The following is a 19,711-nucleotide window of genomic DNA, read 5'->3' as shown; positions in this document are numbered from 1 at the left end:
TTCCAGGGACATACACTCTCTTGTTCAGGTGGCTAAATGTACTGTCAGACCAGATGGGGGAAATCACCATATCCCTGGTGATATTCTGTGTTCCCTACTAGACCAACTTGATGTTGAAAACTCAGGAAAGGCTGGGAAAAGAAATCCATTATTTCAGGATGAAGCGTCGTGAGGGTGAAGGTTGATGAGGTGAGGAAGGGACCTCGGTTAAGTTCAAACTCCAAGCATTGTTTTTCTCTGACCTGTGGTTAGGGTGTTGGTACAGCCCAGCACCCAGCTCTTGATGGTATGGAAAAGGGCTCCTGGTCCCCGATCCTTAACTCACCAGTTTCCCCTAACAGCAGGGAGAGGCTGGCTCTCAACACTGTAGGATCCCTGGGATCTCTGTAGTCTCAGGCTTCAGCCATGGTTTCAGATTGCTCAGCTCTGAGATGCCCCCACCCCTGAGGGTTGTGCTGGGCAATGCCACTCTGCCCTTGAAAGGAAACACACAAACACACACACCGCTTCCCCAGCTCTTCTACATTTCCCTTACTTCCTGGCTCAGCATGGGGCCCAGGATCTCTAGATGGCTGATGAGCAAGTATTATAATAGAGGGAGGGACCTGGGCACCTGAGTGCAAGAGGCAGTGGATGCCCAAGTGGTTAAAACACAAAATGACCCAGAACTAAATCCATTGAGAAATTTATAGACGTAATGGAAATGTTCTCTGTCTTGATTGTGGTGGTGGTTCCATGCCAAATTCATTAAAATATATAATTTAGAATAAGGGCTGGACATCCCTGGGGGCGCAGTGGATAGGAATCTGCCTGCCAATGCAGGGGGCACAGGTTTGATCCCTGGTCTTAGAAGATTCCAGGACTAACTAAGTCCATGTGACACAATTACTGAGCTGTACTCTGGAGCCTGGGAGCCGAAAATACTGAGCCCACGTGCTGCAAGTACTGAAGCCTGTGGACCTGGAGCCTGTGCTCTACAATAGGAGAAGCCACTGCGATGAGAAGCCTATGCACCACAGCTAGAGAGGAGCCCCTGTGTGCGGCCCCTAGAGACAGCCTGCGCCCAGCAACAAAGACCAGTGCCATCAAAAATATGACTAACCAGTGAATGAACTGAGGGCTATGTGCCTAGCTGATTCACTTTGCTGTGCAGTTGAAACTGGAGAAGGAAATGGCAACCCACTCCAGTATTCTTGCCTGGAGAATTCCACAGATAGAGGCACCTGGTGGGCTACAGTCCATGGAATCACAAAGAGTCAGACATGACTCAGCGACTTTCACTTCACTTACAGTAGAAATTAACACAACATTGTAAAACATATAAAAAATATAAAAAAATTTAATGCAAGAAAACATGATGAAAAATATATATGAAAATATTTCATTATATATAAAAATATAATGAAAAAATAAATAGAAACTTATCCAGAAAAACTCTTTAAAATTTTTGAGTTATTTTAATATTAATATTTTTATTTTTATTGGCAATCAATGTTGATTTTATTGCTTAAGTGCAATTAAAGAGTATTGTCTTATTTAACTTATAAGACAAATGTTCATTTTGTTTTTGGAATAAAGAGAATAGAAGTTAAAAATAAAATAAAACAAATGCATTTATGTAAATTATATATAATGGAGCTCTTAATGGCAAAACTAAATTATATTGTTTATGGATATACACAGGAGTAGAAAACAGCAAAGAAAATCAGTAAATGATTATCAAAAATTCAAGATAATAGATAACTGGAGAATTAAACTATGTGATGAGAGAGGAATATGTGGAGGCTTCTGGGTCTAGGACAAGCATCTTTTGCTGTGCCTGGGTTGCAGACATATGAACATTCATAATGTATTAATAATTAGCCATTGAATAAATATCCATTATATTTATGTCAATGCATGTTTTTATTTTGCATTATTGTTGTTGTTCAGTCACTAAGTCATGTTCAACTCTTTGCAACCCCATGGTCACACGTCAGGCTCCCCTGTCCTTCACTATCTCCCAGAGTTTGCTGAGACTCATTTCCATAGAGTCGGTGATCCCACCCAACTATCTCATCCTCCGCCACCCTATTATCCTGCCTTCAATTTTCCCAGCATCAGGGTCTTTTCCAACGAGTCAGCTCTTTACACCAGGTGGCCAAAGTATTGGAACTTCAGCATCAGAACTTCCAGTGAATATTCAGTGTTGAATTCCTTTAGGATTCACTGTCAAGAGCCAGTTAACTCGGTTAAAGCATGGTTGGTCCCAAATCACAGGTTCAATCTCGTGTTCAATCTCTGTGGTCTCCTCAGCAAGGAGGTTGCCAACTGTTTGGAGAAGGAAATGGCAAACCACTTCAGTATTCTTGCCTTGAGAACCTCATGAACAGTATTCACATTACATTTCACAATAAAATGTTAAAGATGTTGTGATAAGGGATACAAAAATACTTTGCAAAGTTAAACTGCTATATAATTGCTAAGCGTTAGATAGATAGACAGATGAATATACTTTGGTACATATACTATTATGTTAAGGGGCTTTTATAACCCTCTTTTGCTTTTTGTGATGAAACTTTTTTTTTAATGAATTTTTCCATTTGGATGACCTACTTGAGATCCATATATCATCACCAATGGCATTTTCTAAGTACCTACTTTTGAGGTCAGCATAATAATAATATCACCTTATTTTTGAACAATATTGATGGCTCCTATGCAACTACCTATTCAGATTCTTTTTCTATTTAATATTTTCTAAAATATAATTCCATGGACTGCAGCACCCCAGGCTTCCCTGTCCATCATCAACTCCCGGAGCTTGCTCAAGCTCATGTCCATCGAGTCAGTGATGCCATCCAACCATCTCATCCTCTGTCATCCCCTTCTCCTCCTGCCTTCAATCTTTCCCAGCATCAGGGTCTTTTCCAATGAGTCAATTTTTCACATCAGGTGGCCAAAGTATTGGAGTTTCAGCTTTAGCATCAGTCCTTCCAATGAATATTCAGGACCAGTTTTCTTTAGGATTAACTGGTTTGATCTCCTTGCAGTCCAAGGGACTCTCAAGGGTCTTCTCCAACACCACAGTTCAAACACATCAATTCTTCAGCACTCAGCTTTCTTTATAGTCCAACTCTCACAGCCATACATGAGTACTGGGGAAAAAATGACTACTGCATTTGCAGTGGTATTTTGTACTAGTCACTCCTTTTTATTTTCTTTATTTTCTGGTGTTTTGACACCTATTGCTGATCCCGGAGAGACTAGCCAATTCCTGGAGACAGCAAACAACTTACCCAAAAGCATGCTTTTCATATGTAAACCGACTATAACCCCAATGGCCTCTTTTGTCTAGTTCCTATACCTCAAGCCACGATCCACCTGCCAAGCCAGGTACCAGAAAACTAGGGAAAGCCCTTATGCTCCAGAGCCCGCCAAAATTATTCAAGTTAGCCACTGCTAAGCCTGTTCCTTCTCACAGAGACCACATTAGAAACTCTTGCTCATGTGTTCTTCTCCCTCCCTCTATCTCCTGACTGACGCTTCTGCTTGCCAATATGGCTCTGTGTGGCATACCATGCCTCCTGTTTCTGGGGAAACATGAGTAAAAACTTCATCTGTGGCACTAATTCCCATGTCTGTGTGTCTTGCCATAACTGACTAAAACAAGTGCAAGTTCCAGTTTTAAAATAAGTAAGTCATGGCGATGGGATGTACAGTATGGTGATGGTGGGTAATTAGTATTGTATTACATATTTTAATATTTCCCTTGTGGCTCAGCTGGTAAAGAATCTGCCTGCAATGCGGGAGACCTGGGTTCGATCCCTGGGTTAGGAAGATCCCCTGGAGAAGGGAAAGGCTACCCACTCCAGTATTTGGCCCTGGAGAATTCCATGGACTGTAGAGTCCATGGGGTCACAAAGAGTCAGACATGACTGAGCGACTTTCACTTTCACATATTTTAAAGTTGCTAAGAGAATGAATCTTGAAGTCCTCATCACAGGAAAGAAACTGTTTTTGTAGCTATCTACTGTGGAGGATGTCAACTAGATTTATGTGGTGATCATATTGCAATGTATACAAATGTCAAATTGTTACATTGTATGACTTCAACCAGTATAACCCTTATAGGTCAATTATACCTCAATAAAATAATAAACAAGTCTTCAGTTCAATTCAGTTCAGTCGCTCAGTCATGTCCAACTCTTTGCGACCCCATGAACCACAGCATGCCAGGCTTCCCTGTCCATCACCAACTCCCAGAGTTCACTCAGACTCACATCCATTGAGTCAGTGATGCCATCCAGCCATCTCATCCTCTGTCGTCCCCTTCTCCTCCTGCCCCCAATCCTTCCCAGCCTCAGAGTCTTTTCCAATGAGTCAACTCTTCGCGTGAGGTGGCCAAAGTACTGGAGTTTCAGCTTTAGCATCATTCCTTCCAAAGAAATCCCAGGGCTGATCTCCTTTAGAATGGACTGGTTGGATCTCCTTGCAGTCCAAGGGACTCTCAAGAGTCTTCTCCAACACCACAGTTCAAAAGCATCAATTCTTCGGCGCTCAGTTTTCTTCACAGTCCAACTCTCACATCCATACATGACCACTGGAAAAACCATAGCCTTGACTAGATGGACCTTTACTGGCAAAGTAATGTCTCTGCTTTTCAATATGGTATCCTTAAAACATATTTACATCAAATTCAATCATACATCCTGTTCTTCCTAATTCTTTATCAAGCTCACTCTAATCTGCTCTTCCTGATTCTTTATCAGTCCCTCCTTTGCTTCCCCCTGACAATATATCTAGTACATATGTTGGTCACATGGTTCAAAATTCCTCAGTAAGTTTAAATTCAGTTTCCCACAAGGTTATGTTGTCTGATGCTGGATCTCTCCCTGATAGATTAAAGGAGAAAGCCATTCCCTGGTGGCTCAAACAGTAAAGAATCTGCCTGCCAGGCAGGAAACTCAGGTTCAGTCCCTGGGTCTGAAAAATCCCCTGGAGAAGGAAATGGCAAGCCACTCCAGTATTCTTACCTGGAAAATTCCACGGACAGAGGAGTCTGGTGGGCTACAGCCCAGCTCCCTGTCTTGTCTGCTTCCCACAGTCTGAGGGAAGGTTTGGACCCTAGGACTCTGAGCTTCTGTGGAGCCCTCTCGTGCCATACATGCCTTCAGACCAGGCTGCAGCTCACTCTGCTCTAAGCTGCTCCTGACTAAGCAGAATTTTCTCCCCAAATCCTTGAAAGGAAACGTCTCCTTTCAAACCTGCTACATCTCTCCTTATTCCTTGCCTCAGCATAGGAATCAAACCTCTAGACAACTTACCATTCAAAGAGAATGGCAGGGGAAGAAACACAGGAAGCTGATGCTAAAGGGTATGAGCCATGTGTGTGCGTGCTAAGTCGCTTCAACCATGTCTGGCTCTTTGCAACCCTACGATGTAACCCACCAGTCTGCTCTGTCCCTGGGATTCTCCAGGCAAGAATACTGGAGTGGGTTGCCATGCCCTCATTTCAGGGGATCTTCCCAATCCAGGGACCGAACTCGTTTCCTGCATTGCAGGCAGCTTCTTTACCATCGGAGCCACCAGGGAAGTTTATGGAACCATAAAAACAGACAATTACTAAAGACCTACTCCTCTGAAGATTCTCAGAGGAGCAACAGGATGCGAAGTTTCTCTTTGAGCCTAATTTGATCTTCATGTCTAAGTACCTACTAATATCATGTCTGACCTCCTCCTCCATACCCTAAGGGCTTCATCTTCTCTAATTCCTCCTTTAGTTGACACCTTTTTACCACCACCATGGTCCTCAAAGTACCAGACAACATCAAGAAAGAAGCAAAGCAGTCATGTTTGCAAATTGCCTCACCTAGATATCCCTTGTCATGGTTTTAGCTGGGATGAACAATTGACTATGTTCACCCAACGATGAATCCTTGACTATGATTTGTGTGTGGCCACTGTTCTTGCCTGCCTTCATGACTTTATGAAGTCACAGCCAGTTCTGTGTCTTGGCTTATTACTCTTGTGTACTTATGCTTCGTCATCTGATATTGGCTTAGATATCATTGCCTGAACACTAAGACCCTTCCTTTTTCTTCAGTGACCTTTTCACAGTCCTCAGGGATTCTAACACCTGAGGACTTATTTCTTTACTTATTTCTTTACTTATTTCTCTAGTGTCTGCGAATTCTGTGAGCACCCTCAGAGACTATAGATTAGAGAAGGGAATTACTCTAGTATAAGAAAGTGGGGCTATTTCCTGGCTATTTCTCCAACATCACAATTTTATTGCTTCTTTCAGAAGATTCTTTGAAGGTCAGAAATGTTATTTATGTGTATATACACAAGTGAGTGCATGCTAAAAAAAAAAAAAGATTCTCACATCCCTTCTCTCACAAGAGGACAAGTAGGGCTTCCCTGCCATCTCATTGTTAAAGAATCCACTTGCCAAAGCCGGCGACACAGGTTTGATCCCTGACCCAGGAAGACACCACATGCCGTAGAACAACTAAGCCCAAAACATGTCACAACTATTGAGCCTGTGCTCTGGAACCCGGGAGCCACAGCTCCAGAAGCCTGAGCACCCTAGAGCCTGTGCTCCACAACAAGAGAAACTGCCGGGGTCCAGCCCCGGCTGATCCAGGGTATTCGAAGCGGGGACGGCGTCAGCGAGGATCAGGATACAATAGCTTCAATTAGATATTAATTAAAGATATAAAGAGTAATAGAATAAGGATAGCTCAGTAGGAAAATTCAGTGGAGAAAAGAGGCTGAGTGGCTTGGTTTACGCAGGAGACCAATAAAACTTCAAGACAAGAAGTTTGCACCACTTACGTAGGCTGCAGGTGTCCTTCCGTTCTCCCGAAGGAGAGGAGACACTGAGGCCTCCCCGGTCGGATCTTAGAAGCCCAGGCATAATTAGTAAGCATGGTGGGTTCCACGCTCCAGATGGAGACTCAGCCAGAGTGAGAGAGAGAGCGACATGGGGAGACCAGTATTTCGAGAAACTGATCCCAATTCTTTACTTTCCATGGTCTACTTTTATACACTGAGATGTTATGCAAAAGTCACGCGGGGTCAGCAGTCCTGACTTTTATCAAAGTCAGGTGCTTCATACAAATGTATACAGAGGTCTTAGGGGTGTTACATCATCTTCTGGCCAGGGGGAGCCTGCTGACAATTTATGACCTTCTCCTTGTGACAGTGATCAGTCAACCAGGACACTTATTTCTCCAGGGGTGATTATTCTTAAAACAGACGCCACCAAATAAAGTTACATTCCTATAGGGTGAGGGTGCAGTGGGTTTTAGTTAAGGAAAGAATTTACTTAGCCTAAGGTCTAACATGATTAATATCAAAGGTTAATACTTATTTCTTCTATATACTCATTAAGGTGTGTAAGGGCAGGGGATGTGGAGACTTAGCAACAAATATTGGCTCAACAAATGAAAAACCCTTCACCAATACAATTTCTAATCAGCCCATTATACTTATACTAATAGTTTTCTAACTTTTCTAAGGAACCTGTTTTTAGAAGGTTTAAAGCATCTTGTGCCTCTCACGGTTGGGAGGCTGTGAGCAATCGCATGTGGTCGGACAAGCCTGTCAGGCAGGCCAGAGAACCTTCAGAGGAGTTTGTAGGTTAAAACACTCTTGTCACGCCCAGGAGTTTTTATTAACTGGAGCTCTAGGTTAACTCCTTCTCCGAAAGAGGTGGTGGGGGACAGCCCCCCGTAAAGTCAGAGGTGTAGGTGGGAGCACAAAGTAGTAAAGTAGGCAGGCTCTGGTTATGGGGGTAGATGCTCGAGGATTTCCAGGGGGACTCCTGAGGCTCGATTCCGCCTTTGCGTATGTCGAGCCTCCTTCCTCATGACCTTTGCCACGGGCGAAGTGCCTCACTCTGACCCCCAACAAGAAGCCACCAACAATGAGAATCCTGTACCCCTCAACTAGGGAGAAGTCCCCACTCACTGCAACTAGAGAAAAGCCTGCACAGCAGCAAAGACCCAGCACAGTCAAAAACAAATAAATAAAATTATTTTTGTAAAAAGGACCAGCAAAGACTTTTGAGTTTGAATTTAGATTCTCTGCAAAGTTCAATTATCTATCACAGTGCTTCCCACATTCCTGGAACTGAGAGATAAAAAACATGTCTGCTGGGGTCATTCCAGTCTCGAGGGCTCTGGCTCCCATAGCTGATAATTTTCTCTCTGGAAAAAATAATGGAGATAAAATGAAGCTTTCTGATGCAACACTGTTCTCCAGAGCCTCTATCCTCAGACAATTATATCAGTCTCCCTGTAGACCAAGGTCAGACTCATTAACCGAAGGTGCTGGATTCCAGGGAGGTTTTATCAAGGCATCTCGGGATAAGAATTGAAGTACGCATAGAGGCTGTGAGGCAGTCTCTTTGACCCAGGCAAATAGAGGTGAGAATCTGGAATCCCACTGTTTGTAGGGCTTTCTGGGATCTGGGCATGATTAGAGGGGAGATACTGGTGGGAAGAAAGATACCCAGAAACTATGGCTTTATTTGATTTTTATGATCACACCAAGTTTGAGTATAAGAAGCACTTGGCAAGAGTGCTTCTTATACTCAAAGATTATGTGTGCCTCTTAATCTTCCCTATCTTGCAGGGGGGCATCTATTTATTTTATCTCAGTCAGCTGGCACAGCCATGAGCCTGAGTAAGCCAGACTGTTGGTGGGGAGGTCATTTATTTTACTGTGTGTGTGTGTGCACGCGCGCATGCATGCATGTTCAGTCATGTCTGACTCTTTGCAACCCCATGGACTGTAGCCCACTGAGCTCCTCTGTCTATGGGATTTTCCAGGGAAGAATACTGGAGTGGGTTGCCGTGCCCTCCTCCAGGGGATCTTCCCGACCCAGGGATCAAATCTGCATCTTCTGCATTGGCAGGCAAATTCTTTATCACTGTGACACCTGGGAAGCCTCTGTTTTACTGCGCATACTTGAATTTCCATGATAGCTGCTGAACTGGGCAGACTTGGATCTCTTGACCATGGCTGAGAGATCAGACTTTGAAAGAAACTTGGGCACAGCCCAGAGACACTTTCAGCAACCCTTTCAGGGACAATCTAAAACCCTAACACCCTAGAGCTGTTTTCAGAGGTCAAATCAGATTAGCTTGAAGAACCAGGGCAGAAGGAACCAAACCTCAGTTCAACTGGCAGAGTTGAAAGAACACATCTTAGAATTGGTCAGAATGTGTTCTGCTCCCAGCTCTGCCAGTCAGTCTCTTTGTCACCTTAGACATCTCATCACAGTAAGCTTTTCCCTTGAAGATTTTATTGATTCAGCAAATGCTTATGGAGTATTTGCTATGCACCTGGTGCTGTGTTTGGGGGTGAGGGGCTAATAGATCAAAAGATGAGAAAAATACTTGTGAACTTGGCTTTCAGGTAACTCATTATTTGATTACCAGTCTATCAAAGGGAAAGAAAGGCAGGACTGCAATGTAACTTTAATGAGCCAGAGGCATGTTTTTCTTTTTTTTTTTTTTTTTCCGGCCCCTTCATCAATAAAAATTTTTTTATTTTTATTTTATAGATTATTGTTGGTACAAAGACACTTGTGTGTGTATTAGTCACTCAGTCGTGTCCTCTCTGACACTTTGCAATCCCATGGGCTGTAGCCCACCAGACTCCTCTGTTGAATAATCATCTTTTTTCTTCTAAGTTTAAAGGAAATAAAAATATTTTTGTGGACTCTGGGCCTTCTCTATTTGATGCAGAAAGGATTTGTGCATGCTCCGTCATAGATGGGAGATGCTGTGAAGGTTTTATTCACAATAAGGAGTCAGTTAATCTCAATTCCCCTTCTCTCGTCTCTCATTTTCAGCAAAGGGCATCAGGTCTGAAATGGAAGCAGCAGTGAGGAAAATGTGAAAAGGAAGGGTTTTAACAATCAACTCAAAAAACTAGTTGGAAGGATTCTTCATCCTTAAATATGAGGGCACTAATTTAGAACAAAGAGATTTAAAAAAAAAAAGAAGAAGAAGAAGAAGAGGAAGATTCTTTATCACTAGCACCAGTTGGGAAACCATGACATAGGGGATCATTATCCTGTTGGAGAAGCTGCTTACAGAAGATTCCAAAAGTCAGTAGTGGGAGAATGTGATGCTCAGTAAATGCATATTTAGCTGAGGAACCATCTGGAAATACTGGACAGGAAGGTGAGATCAGGGAAACACCATGAGTGTGTGAGGCAAGGAAAGAGGCTTTCATCAGGGAAGAGACTGTAGAGATACCATACAACCTTCAGAGGTAGAAGATTCAAAGCTCCAGGGCCAGTAGTATTTAGTTCACATCATCTTTCAGACCAATCAACACTTCTTGGCAGTAAACTAGAGTCAGTCTGCATGGTTTCTTCTTAATACAGAGACTGGAGGGCTGTTAACCCATCAGCTGAAGGGACCATCAGACCAGAGCCAGGTGAGTGACAAGGGCAACATCAGGGCAAGAGCATCCAAGGGGACTGTTGACCCATGGCTGGTGAGGCGGCTTCTGCCCCCCGGCCAGGCAGTAGGACAGTCATCAGACAGAGGAAGTAAGCATGACAGTACTGGGGTGTGTATACATGCTCAGTCTCTCAGTTGTGTCCGACTCTTTGCAACCCCATGGACTGTAACCCACCAGGCTCCTCTGTCCATAGGATTTCCCAGGCAAGAATACTGGAGTGGGTTGCCATTCCCTTCTCAAGGGGATCTTCCCCACCCAGGGATCTAACCCAGATCTCCTGCACTGCAGGCAGATTCTTTGCTGCCTGAGACACCAGGGAAGCCCACTGGGGTAGGAAAGTCATAGGCTTACTTAAGGAACCAAGACCTGAGCAATTCACTACTTTTTGTTGGAAAGAAAGATATGAAGAGAAAAGCGGAAACTCTGAAGTTATACCTATTGTTTAAAAATGATTGTACTACTTCTTTGTGGGGTGATCTTGGGTTGGTGCGTGAATTTCCTGTGGCTGCTATAACAAACAGCAGACATGTATTCTCTGTTTGTAAATGAGGTGATGTAAAACAACAGAAATGTATTCTCTTACAGTTCTGTAGGCCAGATGTCTGAAATCAAGGTGTTGACAGGATTGATTTCTTCTGGAGTCTCTGAGGGAGAATCTGTTCCATGCTTTTCTCCTAGATTTTGGAGGCTCTAGCAATTATTGTTTGCTGGCATGTGGCTGTTCACTTCAGTATCTGCCTCCATCTTCACATGGCCATCTTTTTTTTGTCTCTGTGTATCCTCTCCTCTTCTCGTAAGGAAACTATTCATCAGATTTCAAGCAAACCTTAAATCCGGGATGACCTCCTCAATATTATTCTTATTCTCCTTCTCCTTCTCCTTAATTTTTGGCTGTGTTAGGGCTTTTCTCTAGTTGCGGAGAGCAGGGGCTACTCTCTGGTTGCAGGCATAGGTTTCTCATTGTGGTGGCTTCTCTTGTCGCAGATCACAAGCTGCAGGGCATGTGGGCTTCAGTAGTTGCAGTTCCAGGCTCTAGAGCACAGGCTCAGTAGCTGTGGCGCATGGGCTTAGTTGCTCCTTGGCATGTGGGATCTTCCCAGATCAGGGATTGAACTCATGTCTCCTGCATTGGCAGGCAGATTCTTTACCACTGAGCCACCAAGGAAGCCCCTCAAGATTCTTAATAATTACACCTGTGAAGACTGTAGTTCCAAATACAGACGCATTCTGAGGATTCAGGTGCACATGAAGTTGTGGGCAGCACTATGCCACCCAGTTTACACTTTGTTACTGCGCTACTGTGGATCTCTGCTCCCCTGCCCATACCAGGCAGATAATAACACCACCAACTGGTAAGGATCAAGTGAAAAAAAATATGCTTATAACATACTTAAAATTATTCAGCTCAAAATGTCAGTAGTACCAATGGTGATAAATCTTTCAGCTGAAATCCATCAGCGTTTCTCTAAGCTTAGCCTGATGGCCAGTACCTAATGAATGCTTAGTAGGAATCAAATCCCTGGGGAGCAAGGAGATATGGCATGCAAAGAGAAGAACCAAATGTAAAATCCACTTGAAAATCCTTGGACAAGATCCAGAGGTATTATATGGCTATGAGTTGGCCCCAAAGGGTAATAGTCAGAGAACAAATCCTTCTCTATACAGACTACCCCAAGAAGTTCTCTATTCCATTTTGGAGTAGATTTCATCCTTAAAAAATTCTGCATTATATAGAACCATAATTGGCCTGTCTGATTTTCACCCACATATTTAGGTTTTCTCTTGCCTTCTTATAACAGCTAATCTGTGAGTGTGTGGCTGTGCCAGTCTTAGCTGCCACACACAAGATCTATTTTATTTGTTTTAGTTGCGGCATGTAGGATCTTAGTTTCAGCCTGAGAGACCTAGTTCCCTGATCAGGGATCGAACCCAGGCTCCCTGCATTGGGAGCTGGGAACCTTAACCACTGGGCCGCTGGGGAAGTCCCATAACACCTAGATTTTGAAAGCAGTTCTTGCACGTCCAGAGAGGCCTCCCTCAATCACTTCGTCCAAAGGTGTTTTCTCTAGCAATTTCCTGCAAGATCACTCTGTTTATTTTTCCTTACATTTATTTCTAGTAAAATGGGATCAACACAGTTCAAAGCAATTTTCCTCTAATTAAAGATTAAATTTTTAAAAATATTCCCTGGGAGTCCCGTGATTGAGGCTCCACTCTCCCAATGCAGAAGCCCTGGGTTGCATCCCTGATCAGGGAAATAGAGGCCACATACCACAATCGAAAGATTCCACATGCCACAGTGAAGTTCAAAGATCCTGCATCCTACAACCAAAACCCGTCACTACCAAATAAATAAATATTTCTTATAAAACAAATACCTCGTTTTTTTTTTAAATATGTATATATATATATATATATATATGGTTTACTTGTTTCCTCATTCCTTATCTCTCCCTTGAAAACAGAACCTTGTTCATCTTTTTTACCCCCTTGTTGCTTGTGCCTCCCTCAGTGACTGCCCCTTAAGGAGAGCTGAATTAATTTTTTATTGAATGAATGAATGAATACATGGGAACAAGATAATAAGTAGTCTTAATGGGTTGAAAATCAAGTTGGGCAGTAATTTAAGGAAGTCTTAGGGCTTCCCCGGTGATCCAGTGGTTTAGAATCTGCCTGCCAATGCAAGGGACACAGGTTCCATCCCTGATCCGGGAAGATCCCACATGCCGCAGAGCAACTAAGCCCATGCTCCTGAAGCCCATGCCCCCAAGAGCCCTTGCTCTGCAACAAAAGAAGCCACCACAGCAGGAAGCCCATGCACCACAACTAGAGAGTAACCCTTCTCGCTGCAACTAGAGAAGGTCCCCATGCAGCAGTGAAGACTCGGAACCATCAAAAATAAATAAGTAAATAAAATTTTTTAAAAAACAAAGTCTTAAATGCCAACTTAAGTGTGGCATCGATCTAGGCAAAGCTAAGAGACAGAGATGGAGAAAAGGGAGCAGGGACTTCCCTGGTGGTCCAGCGGTTATGAATCCACCTGCCAAAGCAGGGGACACAGATTCAATCCCTGGTAGGGGAACTAAGATCCCACATGCCATGGGGCAACTAAGCCCGAGGGCTACAACTTGTGAGCCATAGCACTCTGGACTGCATGCCACAACTAGAGAAGCACAGGTCATGCAATAGCAAAGATGCAGCATAGTCAAAGAGAGAGGGGAGGCAACAGTTAGGTAAAGGGAAAACTCTAGACCAGATTTCATAATTAGAAGAAATTAAGTCAGAGAAGATGAAAGATATTTAAGATGAAGTGAAGTGAAAGTCACTCAGTCATGTCTGATTCTTTGCAACCCTGTGGACTCTAGAGTCCACGGAATTCTCCAGGCAAGAATGCTGGAGTGGGTAGACTTTCCCTTCTCCAGGGGATCTTCAAAACCCAGGGATTGAACCCAGCTCTCCTGCATTGCAGGTGGATTCTTCACTGGTGGAGCCACAAGGGAAGCCCAATAATACTGAAGTGGGTAGCCTATCCCTTCTCCAGTGGATCTTCCTAACCCAGGAATCAAACTGGAGTCTTCTACATTTCAGGCAGATTCTTTACCAGCTTAGCTATCAGGGAAATCCTGATATTTAAGGTAAGTGTTGTTAATGATTTGGGCACCAGAGGGTCTTGAGTAGACAGCCACCCAACACTGACTCCTCCTGGTCTCTAAGTAGCCCGCTGCCTTTGGACATCTGGGGAAGCAGACCTCTATGGGCTCTCAGATCAGATCAGATCAGTCGCTCAGTCGTGTCCAACTCTTTGCGACCCCATGAATCGCAGCATGCCAGGCCTCCCTGTCCATCACCAACTCCCGGAGTTCACTCAGACTCACATCCATCGAGTCAGTGATGCCATCCAGCCATCTCATCCTCTGTCGTCCCCTTCTCCTCCTGCCCCCAATCACAGGATGGCTTCTCTATACTTTGGTATACACTTCTTTGTACTTCCTCATTGCTGATGGTGATGGTTGCCATCACCACTGTGACAGAAGTCCTCAGTGTTGATGATGATGTGTGTAAACAGTATTCTGGGACAATATGAGTTCCTGAGCGGTAATGATGAAGGCAAGAAGGTCAAGGCTAAGTATTCTTAGGTGGGGGTGATCCCTTCTGATCCTTCAATCATCTCCCGGGTCCACTGCATTCATTTGGCAGGGTTTTGTTGAGTGCTTAGTACACACACTGAGCATAACGTTCTCCACTCTTACCCTTTGAATTCAAGCCTCAGAAAGATGACTGATACTGTGGACAACTTGTCACTCACAACCATAGACCACTGGGTTCCAAACTTTGTCGTTCATTCATTCCCTTACAGTGTAGACTTCTTGGGTTAATATCCTAAATGCCATCCCACACTGACTCTTCCCAGACTTTGGCCCCTTTGTTCTCTCATCCAAGAATTTGGCAATGAGCCTTTCCTCACTGCTTTTGGACTCAACTTCATTATCTTCTATCATCTTTGGCAAGGTCTCCCTACTTCATATGCTAGTCCCTGCAGAATCCCATCTCTGCTTTGACACCAGGGCATTTGGGATGGAGTGTGTTCCAATATTCCACTGCTGCTGTCTTTCACTCTCCAGCATGGGTACAGAGGGTTTAACTGCAAGCCTTGGTGGGTAGTGCTCTCCTGGAAGGTGAAGGCATGACTTTTACACAGAAATAGTAAAATTAGGGCTTTATTTTGCTGTTCCCCATCTCCCATAATGAATCAATCATGGTGGGGTTTTTTCCTACTGAGACTAAATGTGCCCATCAGTCCTTCTTAAGAGACTCCAGGTAGTCATTATTAAACAATTTCAGTTGTCATATAAGATGAAATTTTCCCCACTGAGACTCCTTGCAAATACCCTGTTCTTCCTGCAGATGAGTGATGCCTCTCAGAGGGTGAGGGAAACAAATCAGTCAGTGACCTCGGACTTCACTCTCATGGGCCTTTTCAATCACTCAGGGCCACATTTGACCCTGTTCTCCCTGGTGGCTGCCACATTCACGATGGGCCTTCTGGGCAATGCAATCCTGATCTTCCTGATCCACACAGATGCCAGGCTCCACACACCCATGTACTTTCTTCTCAGCCAGCTCTCCTTGTTGGATGTTGGCTTTCCACTGGTCACCATTCCCAAGATGGCAGCTGACTTCCTGGAGGAAGAAGGCACCATCTCCTTTGGAGGCTGTGCAGCTCAGATGTTCTTCTTGATGCTTATAGGTGTCTCTGAGGGCGTCTTGCTATCCCTCATGTCTTATGACCGCTACATTGCCGTGTGCCACCCCTTGCATTATCCTGTGCTCATGAGACGTCAGGTCTGCCTGCTCATGGTGGGCACCTCCTGGTTGTCAGGTGTGCTTGTAGCCTCCATCCAGACCTCCATCACTCTGCACTTCCCCTACTGTGCCTCACGCACTGTGGACCACTTCTTCTGTGAGCTGCCTGCCCTACTCAAGCTCTCCTGTGCAGACACCTCTGCCTATGAGTTGGCGCTGTCCATCTCCGGGGTGCTGATCTTGGTGCTGCCTCTGGCACTCATTGCCACCTCCTACAGCCATGTGTTGGGGGCTGTTCTTCATATGCACTCAGCTGAGGCCCGACACAAGGCCTTCACCACCTGCTCCTCGCACATCATTGTGGTGGGGCTCTTCTATGGGGCAGCAGTGTTCATGTACATGGTACCAGGCACCTACCACACCCCACAGCAGGACAACGTGGTCTCCCTCTTCTACAGTCTCATCACTCCCATGCTCAACCCCCTAATCTATAGCCTGAGGAACAGAGAAGTTCAAATGGCTTTGGTCAGGATTCTTTTCAGAACTGGCTTCAGATCAAAGAGATGACCTCCTGGGGGATGCCCAGTTGTCCCAAGGACCCTGCCTTACAGTTGAGACCCATCTTTGGTTTGCAGTCCATGTGGTTCAAGACATATTCTGACCAGCTCCCTTCCTCCTCCAAGACTCGCTTTTTCTCTAGTGGATTTCATGATCCCAATTATTTAAACAAGAGGAAGGGTTTGTTTGTTTGTCTTAAATCAAAGAAAAATTTTACTACAAAACTGTCAACCCAAGAACAGAGATGGACCACAGAATCACAGCTTGTAAATGTTTTGGCCACCTATTAGTACCCCACATTATCCCATTCTTATACATTTACATACAGTGAGCAATAAATCAAATCCAACTCTAGAAATCCAAGCCCCAAAAAATGGAATTGAGGGGCTCGTGCTCTGACAATAATGTTCTGGCCACAGTCATCCTTGAGCTGATCACTCTGAGGTCATAAGTGAAGTTAAAGTCAGAGGCATGACTGGGAGCCCTTATAATGGTCTTACTGCATGAAGGACTGACCGGATAAGGGGGGTGGAGTGGGAATGTTTTATGCAGTATTACAAACCAGTAAGATGAAGCCAGAGTCTTTGCTACTGCCCTTCCCTTTAATTCCTACCCCTGCTCCTCCCAGACCCATTAAAGCTTCACTGAAGTTACAAGAAATAGGCTTGAAGTTTCAAAGAGATAGACTTGAGATGTGTTTATTCCTCCCAAAACCTAAAATACTTTTTAGAACTGTCCCACTGTGGTAGATGTAGTGGAGGAAATATAGAAAAAAATAAGGTTCCTTGGGGAGGGGTGGTTTTATTTCTTGGATACCTTATGAGTATTGACAGAAGGAATGAAAGGCTTTAAGCCATGTTCAGTGGGCAAACTGATTTCAGATCTGGTTTAGGTTCCTCCTCTACCTTTGTCTACACCATTAACCTTGTCAGAAGCACTGGATCACTTATCTCTTCCCTCTTCTTCTTCTTCTTCTTCCTTCTCACACACAATCAAGATTTCTAGAAGATGAATCAGTCTATCATAAAGCGCATGCATTTTTAGTTTTAATAAAAATTGCCAAATTGTTCTGCAGAGACTGTCACCGATGAATATGTGTTCATTTCCCCAACTACATCAGCAACATTTTTAATAACTTCAAATTTCTGCCAATTTCATGAAAGAAAATTACGTTTCCTGATTGTTTTACTTTCAATGTCCCTGATTTCTAGTGAGGATTATATCTTTTCATAAGTTTTTTGGCCATTCACATTTCCTTGACTATGGATTTCCTGTTTATAGCAACTCTCTAAAGAGCTGTTCTTACTGATTTGTAGAAGTTCTTTACATCTTTATATGTTATATATTAAGCAAAAATACACTTCAAAGTGCCTTTGAATTTAAACTTTATGGGCTTTTTCATATGAAGTTTTTTCAATGGAGTCAAAATCATAAATCTTTTTACTTATTTTTATGTCTTACTTTAAAAATTCTCTTCCTCAATATATTATAAGAATATTGTCCTCAACTGTACTCCGATTATTTTAGGATATATTTGGGGGATATAATGTGAGGCATAACTTTTCCCATGTGGCCTTCTGATTTCCCTGTAATCTTCCGTAAGTCTCTGCTTATATTTTTTTGTCATGCTGTCATGACAAAATTTTGTCATGCTGTATCCTAGCAGAATTGCTCTTTGGTCTTCCAGCTTGCCACTTCTCTCTTATGCTTGGCTTGCTACTGCTGCCATCAATCCATTGTAGAATTTTCATTTTAATTACCTATTGTTGGTTTTTTATCAAGAGTAACTATTCTTGTTTCATGGATATGACCTTGTCCTTTATTACTATGAAGCTATAAAATGTACTTGTTTTAAAATCATTTTCAGATTGTCTATTATCACTACCTCTTGAATGTGAATTTTTCCATATGTTGGATTTGTGATCACTCATGGAATTGCTTCTTACATGTTTTGTAATTCTGGGTTGGTCACTCATTTAGGGGGTTGGGAATTCTCATAGATTCATCCAGCACTCTGATGATCTCTTTGCAAAATGGCTTGTGGAAATGACTTCCCATCTTGGAGGCACCATGGCTCTGCCCCAGCTTTGTAATGACACAATAAGCAGCCCTTACTTATTACTGTGAATCCCTGTCCTGCAATTCTTTCTTTCAAGGGTGACTCTATTTCCTCTATCATTACCACTTCCTTATTTACACAAAAGTTTGTAACCATTAGAGAAACTTTTGAACATGGATTTCAATGTTTAGTAATGGAGTCCTAAAGTTTTTATAAGTTCCACAATACAACAACAAAAAGCTAGATGAACTAAAAATTCATCATTTATTTAAAGTTTTTCAAAAGTGATGGATGCCAAGAAGTTTCAATAAACTAAACTTCAAGAGGGATAATACTTTCATAGGTGAGTGAAGACTAGCAGCCTCTTTCATACTGGGAGGAGTTTCGTGGAGAGATTCTGCTGAGACAGGAGAAAATTTGCCAAAGTTTAAAGATAACATGTGTGCTGTCATGATCGTTACTATTGATTGGAATCTTGGATAACCTCAAACACAGAAATAAGTCCTTCAGTCTGGCAATTTTTTCCCAAGAAAATTTTGCTGAGTAAAGAGTAGGGAGAATGGAGCTGAAAGCAGACACAAAACTCACAGTGGAGATGAATCCAAAAGCAATCTGAAATCATTTTAACATTTTAACCCAATCCCTTGCCACCCCAAATCTTCCTAAAAGCAAAGGGATCATCTGCTTAGCAGTAGGGGGAAAGATTGGAGTCAGGATGAAAGGCGCAGAGATATCTCACGGCCTTATTTTAAAATACAGGTAAAATGTTCAAAGAGACAACCTAAGTGTCCAACAACAAAAAAATGAAGTAATGTGGCAGAAAGCAAAGAGGAACTAAAGAGCCTCTTAATGAAAGTGAAAGAGGAGAGTGAAAAAGCTGGCTTAAAACTCAACATTCAAAAAACTAAGATCATGGAATCTGGTCCCATCATTTCACAGCCAAGAGAAGAGGAAAAAACGACAGGCTTTATTTTCTTGGGCTCCAAAATCACTGCAGATGATGACTGCAGCCATGAAATTAAAAGACTCCTGCTCCTTGGAAGAAAAACTCTGACAAACCTAGACAGCATATTAAAAAGTAGAGACATTACTTTACTTACAAAGGTCCATCTAGTCAAAGCTACGGTTTTTCCAGAAGTAATGCAGGGATGTGAGAGTTGGACCATAAAGAAAGCTGAGTGCCGAAGAACTGATGCTTTTGAACTGTGGTGTTGGAGAAGACTCTTGAGAGTCCCTTGGGCTTCAAGGAGATCAAACCAGTCAATCCTAAAGAAAATCAACCCTGAATATTCATTGGAAAAACTGATGCTGAAGCTGAAGCTC

General features: G+C 43.2%; 2 protein-coding genes across 4 annotated transcripts in view; one reads left to right on the top strand and one right to left on the bottom strand.

Annotated features, from left to right (window-relative positions):
- Nucleotides 1–7,206, bottom strand: part of LOC147368193 (C-type lectin domain family 4 member G-like) — a 36,712-nt gene extending 29,506 nt beyond the window's left edge. Inside the window, exon 1 of one of the 3 annotated variants that reach the window (XR_015166540.1) lies at nt 6,820–7,206. Coding sequence is in view for 1 of the 3 variants with exons in the window: in XM_086408673.1 (XP_086264799.1) it covers nt 6,820–6,901 (82 nt within the window). In the remaining 2 variants the exon portion in view is untranslated. The remainder of the gene's footprint in view (nt 1–6,819) is intronic. The other 2 variants (XR_015166539.1, XM_086408673.1) reach the window with 2 other exon arrangements.
- Nucleotides 7,207–15,321: 8,115 nt separating this feature from the next.
- LOC147368192 (olfactory receptor 2Z1-like) lies at nt 15,322–16,338 on the top strand. The gene has a single exon (XM_086413531.1). It carries the CDS (start codon nt 15,322–15,324, stop codon nt 16,336–16,338), a length of 1,017 nt encoding a protein of 338 aa, XP_086269657.1.
- Nucleotides 16,339–19,711: the final 3,373 nt, after the last annotated feature.

This window comes from Bos grunniens, chromosome 7 (assembly GCF_055505025.1).
Source record: "Bos grunniens cultivar Pamir isolate PY7600 chromosome 7, Bosgru_T2T1.0, whole genome shotgun sequence".
NCBI classification, from domain to species: Eukaryota; Metazoa; Chordata; class Mammalia; order Artiodactyla; family Bovidae; genus Bos; species Bos grunniens.
Note: the sequence above shows the minus strand (reverse complement) of the source record. Positions and strands in the feature narration are given on the sequence as shown.

Bases quoted from the DNA above. Each gene is read 5' to 3' on its own strand.
- LOC147368192 (XM_086413531.1), top strand. From the start codon at position 15,322: ATGAAATTTTCCCCACTGAGACTCCTTGCAAATACCCTGTTCTTCCTG.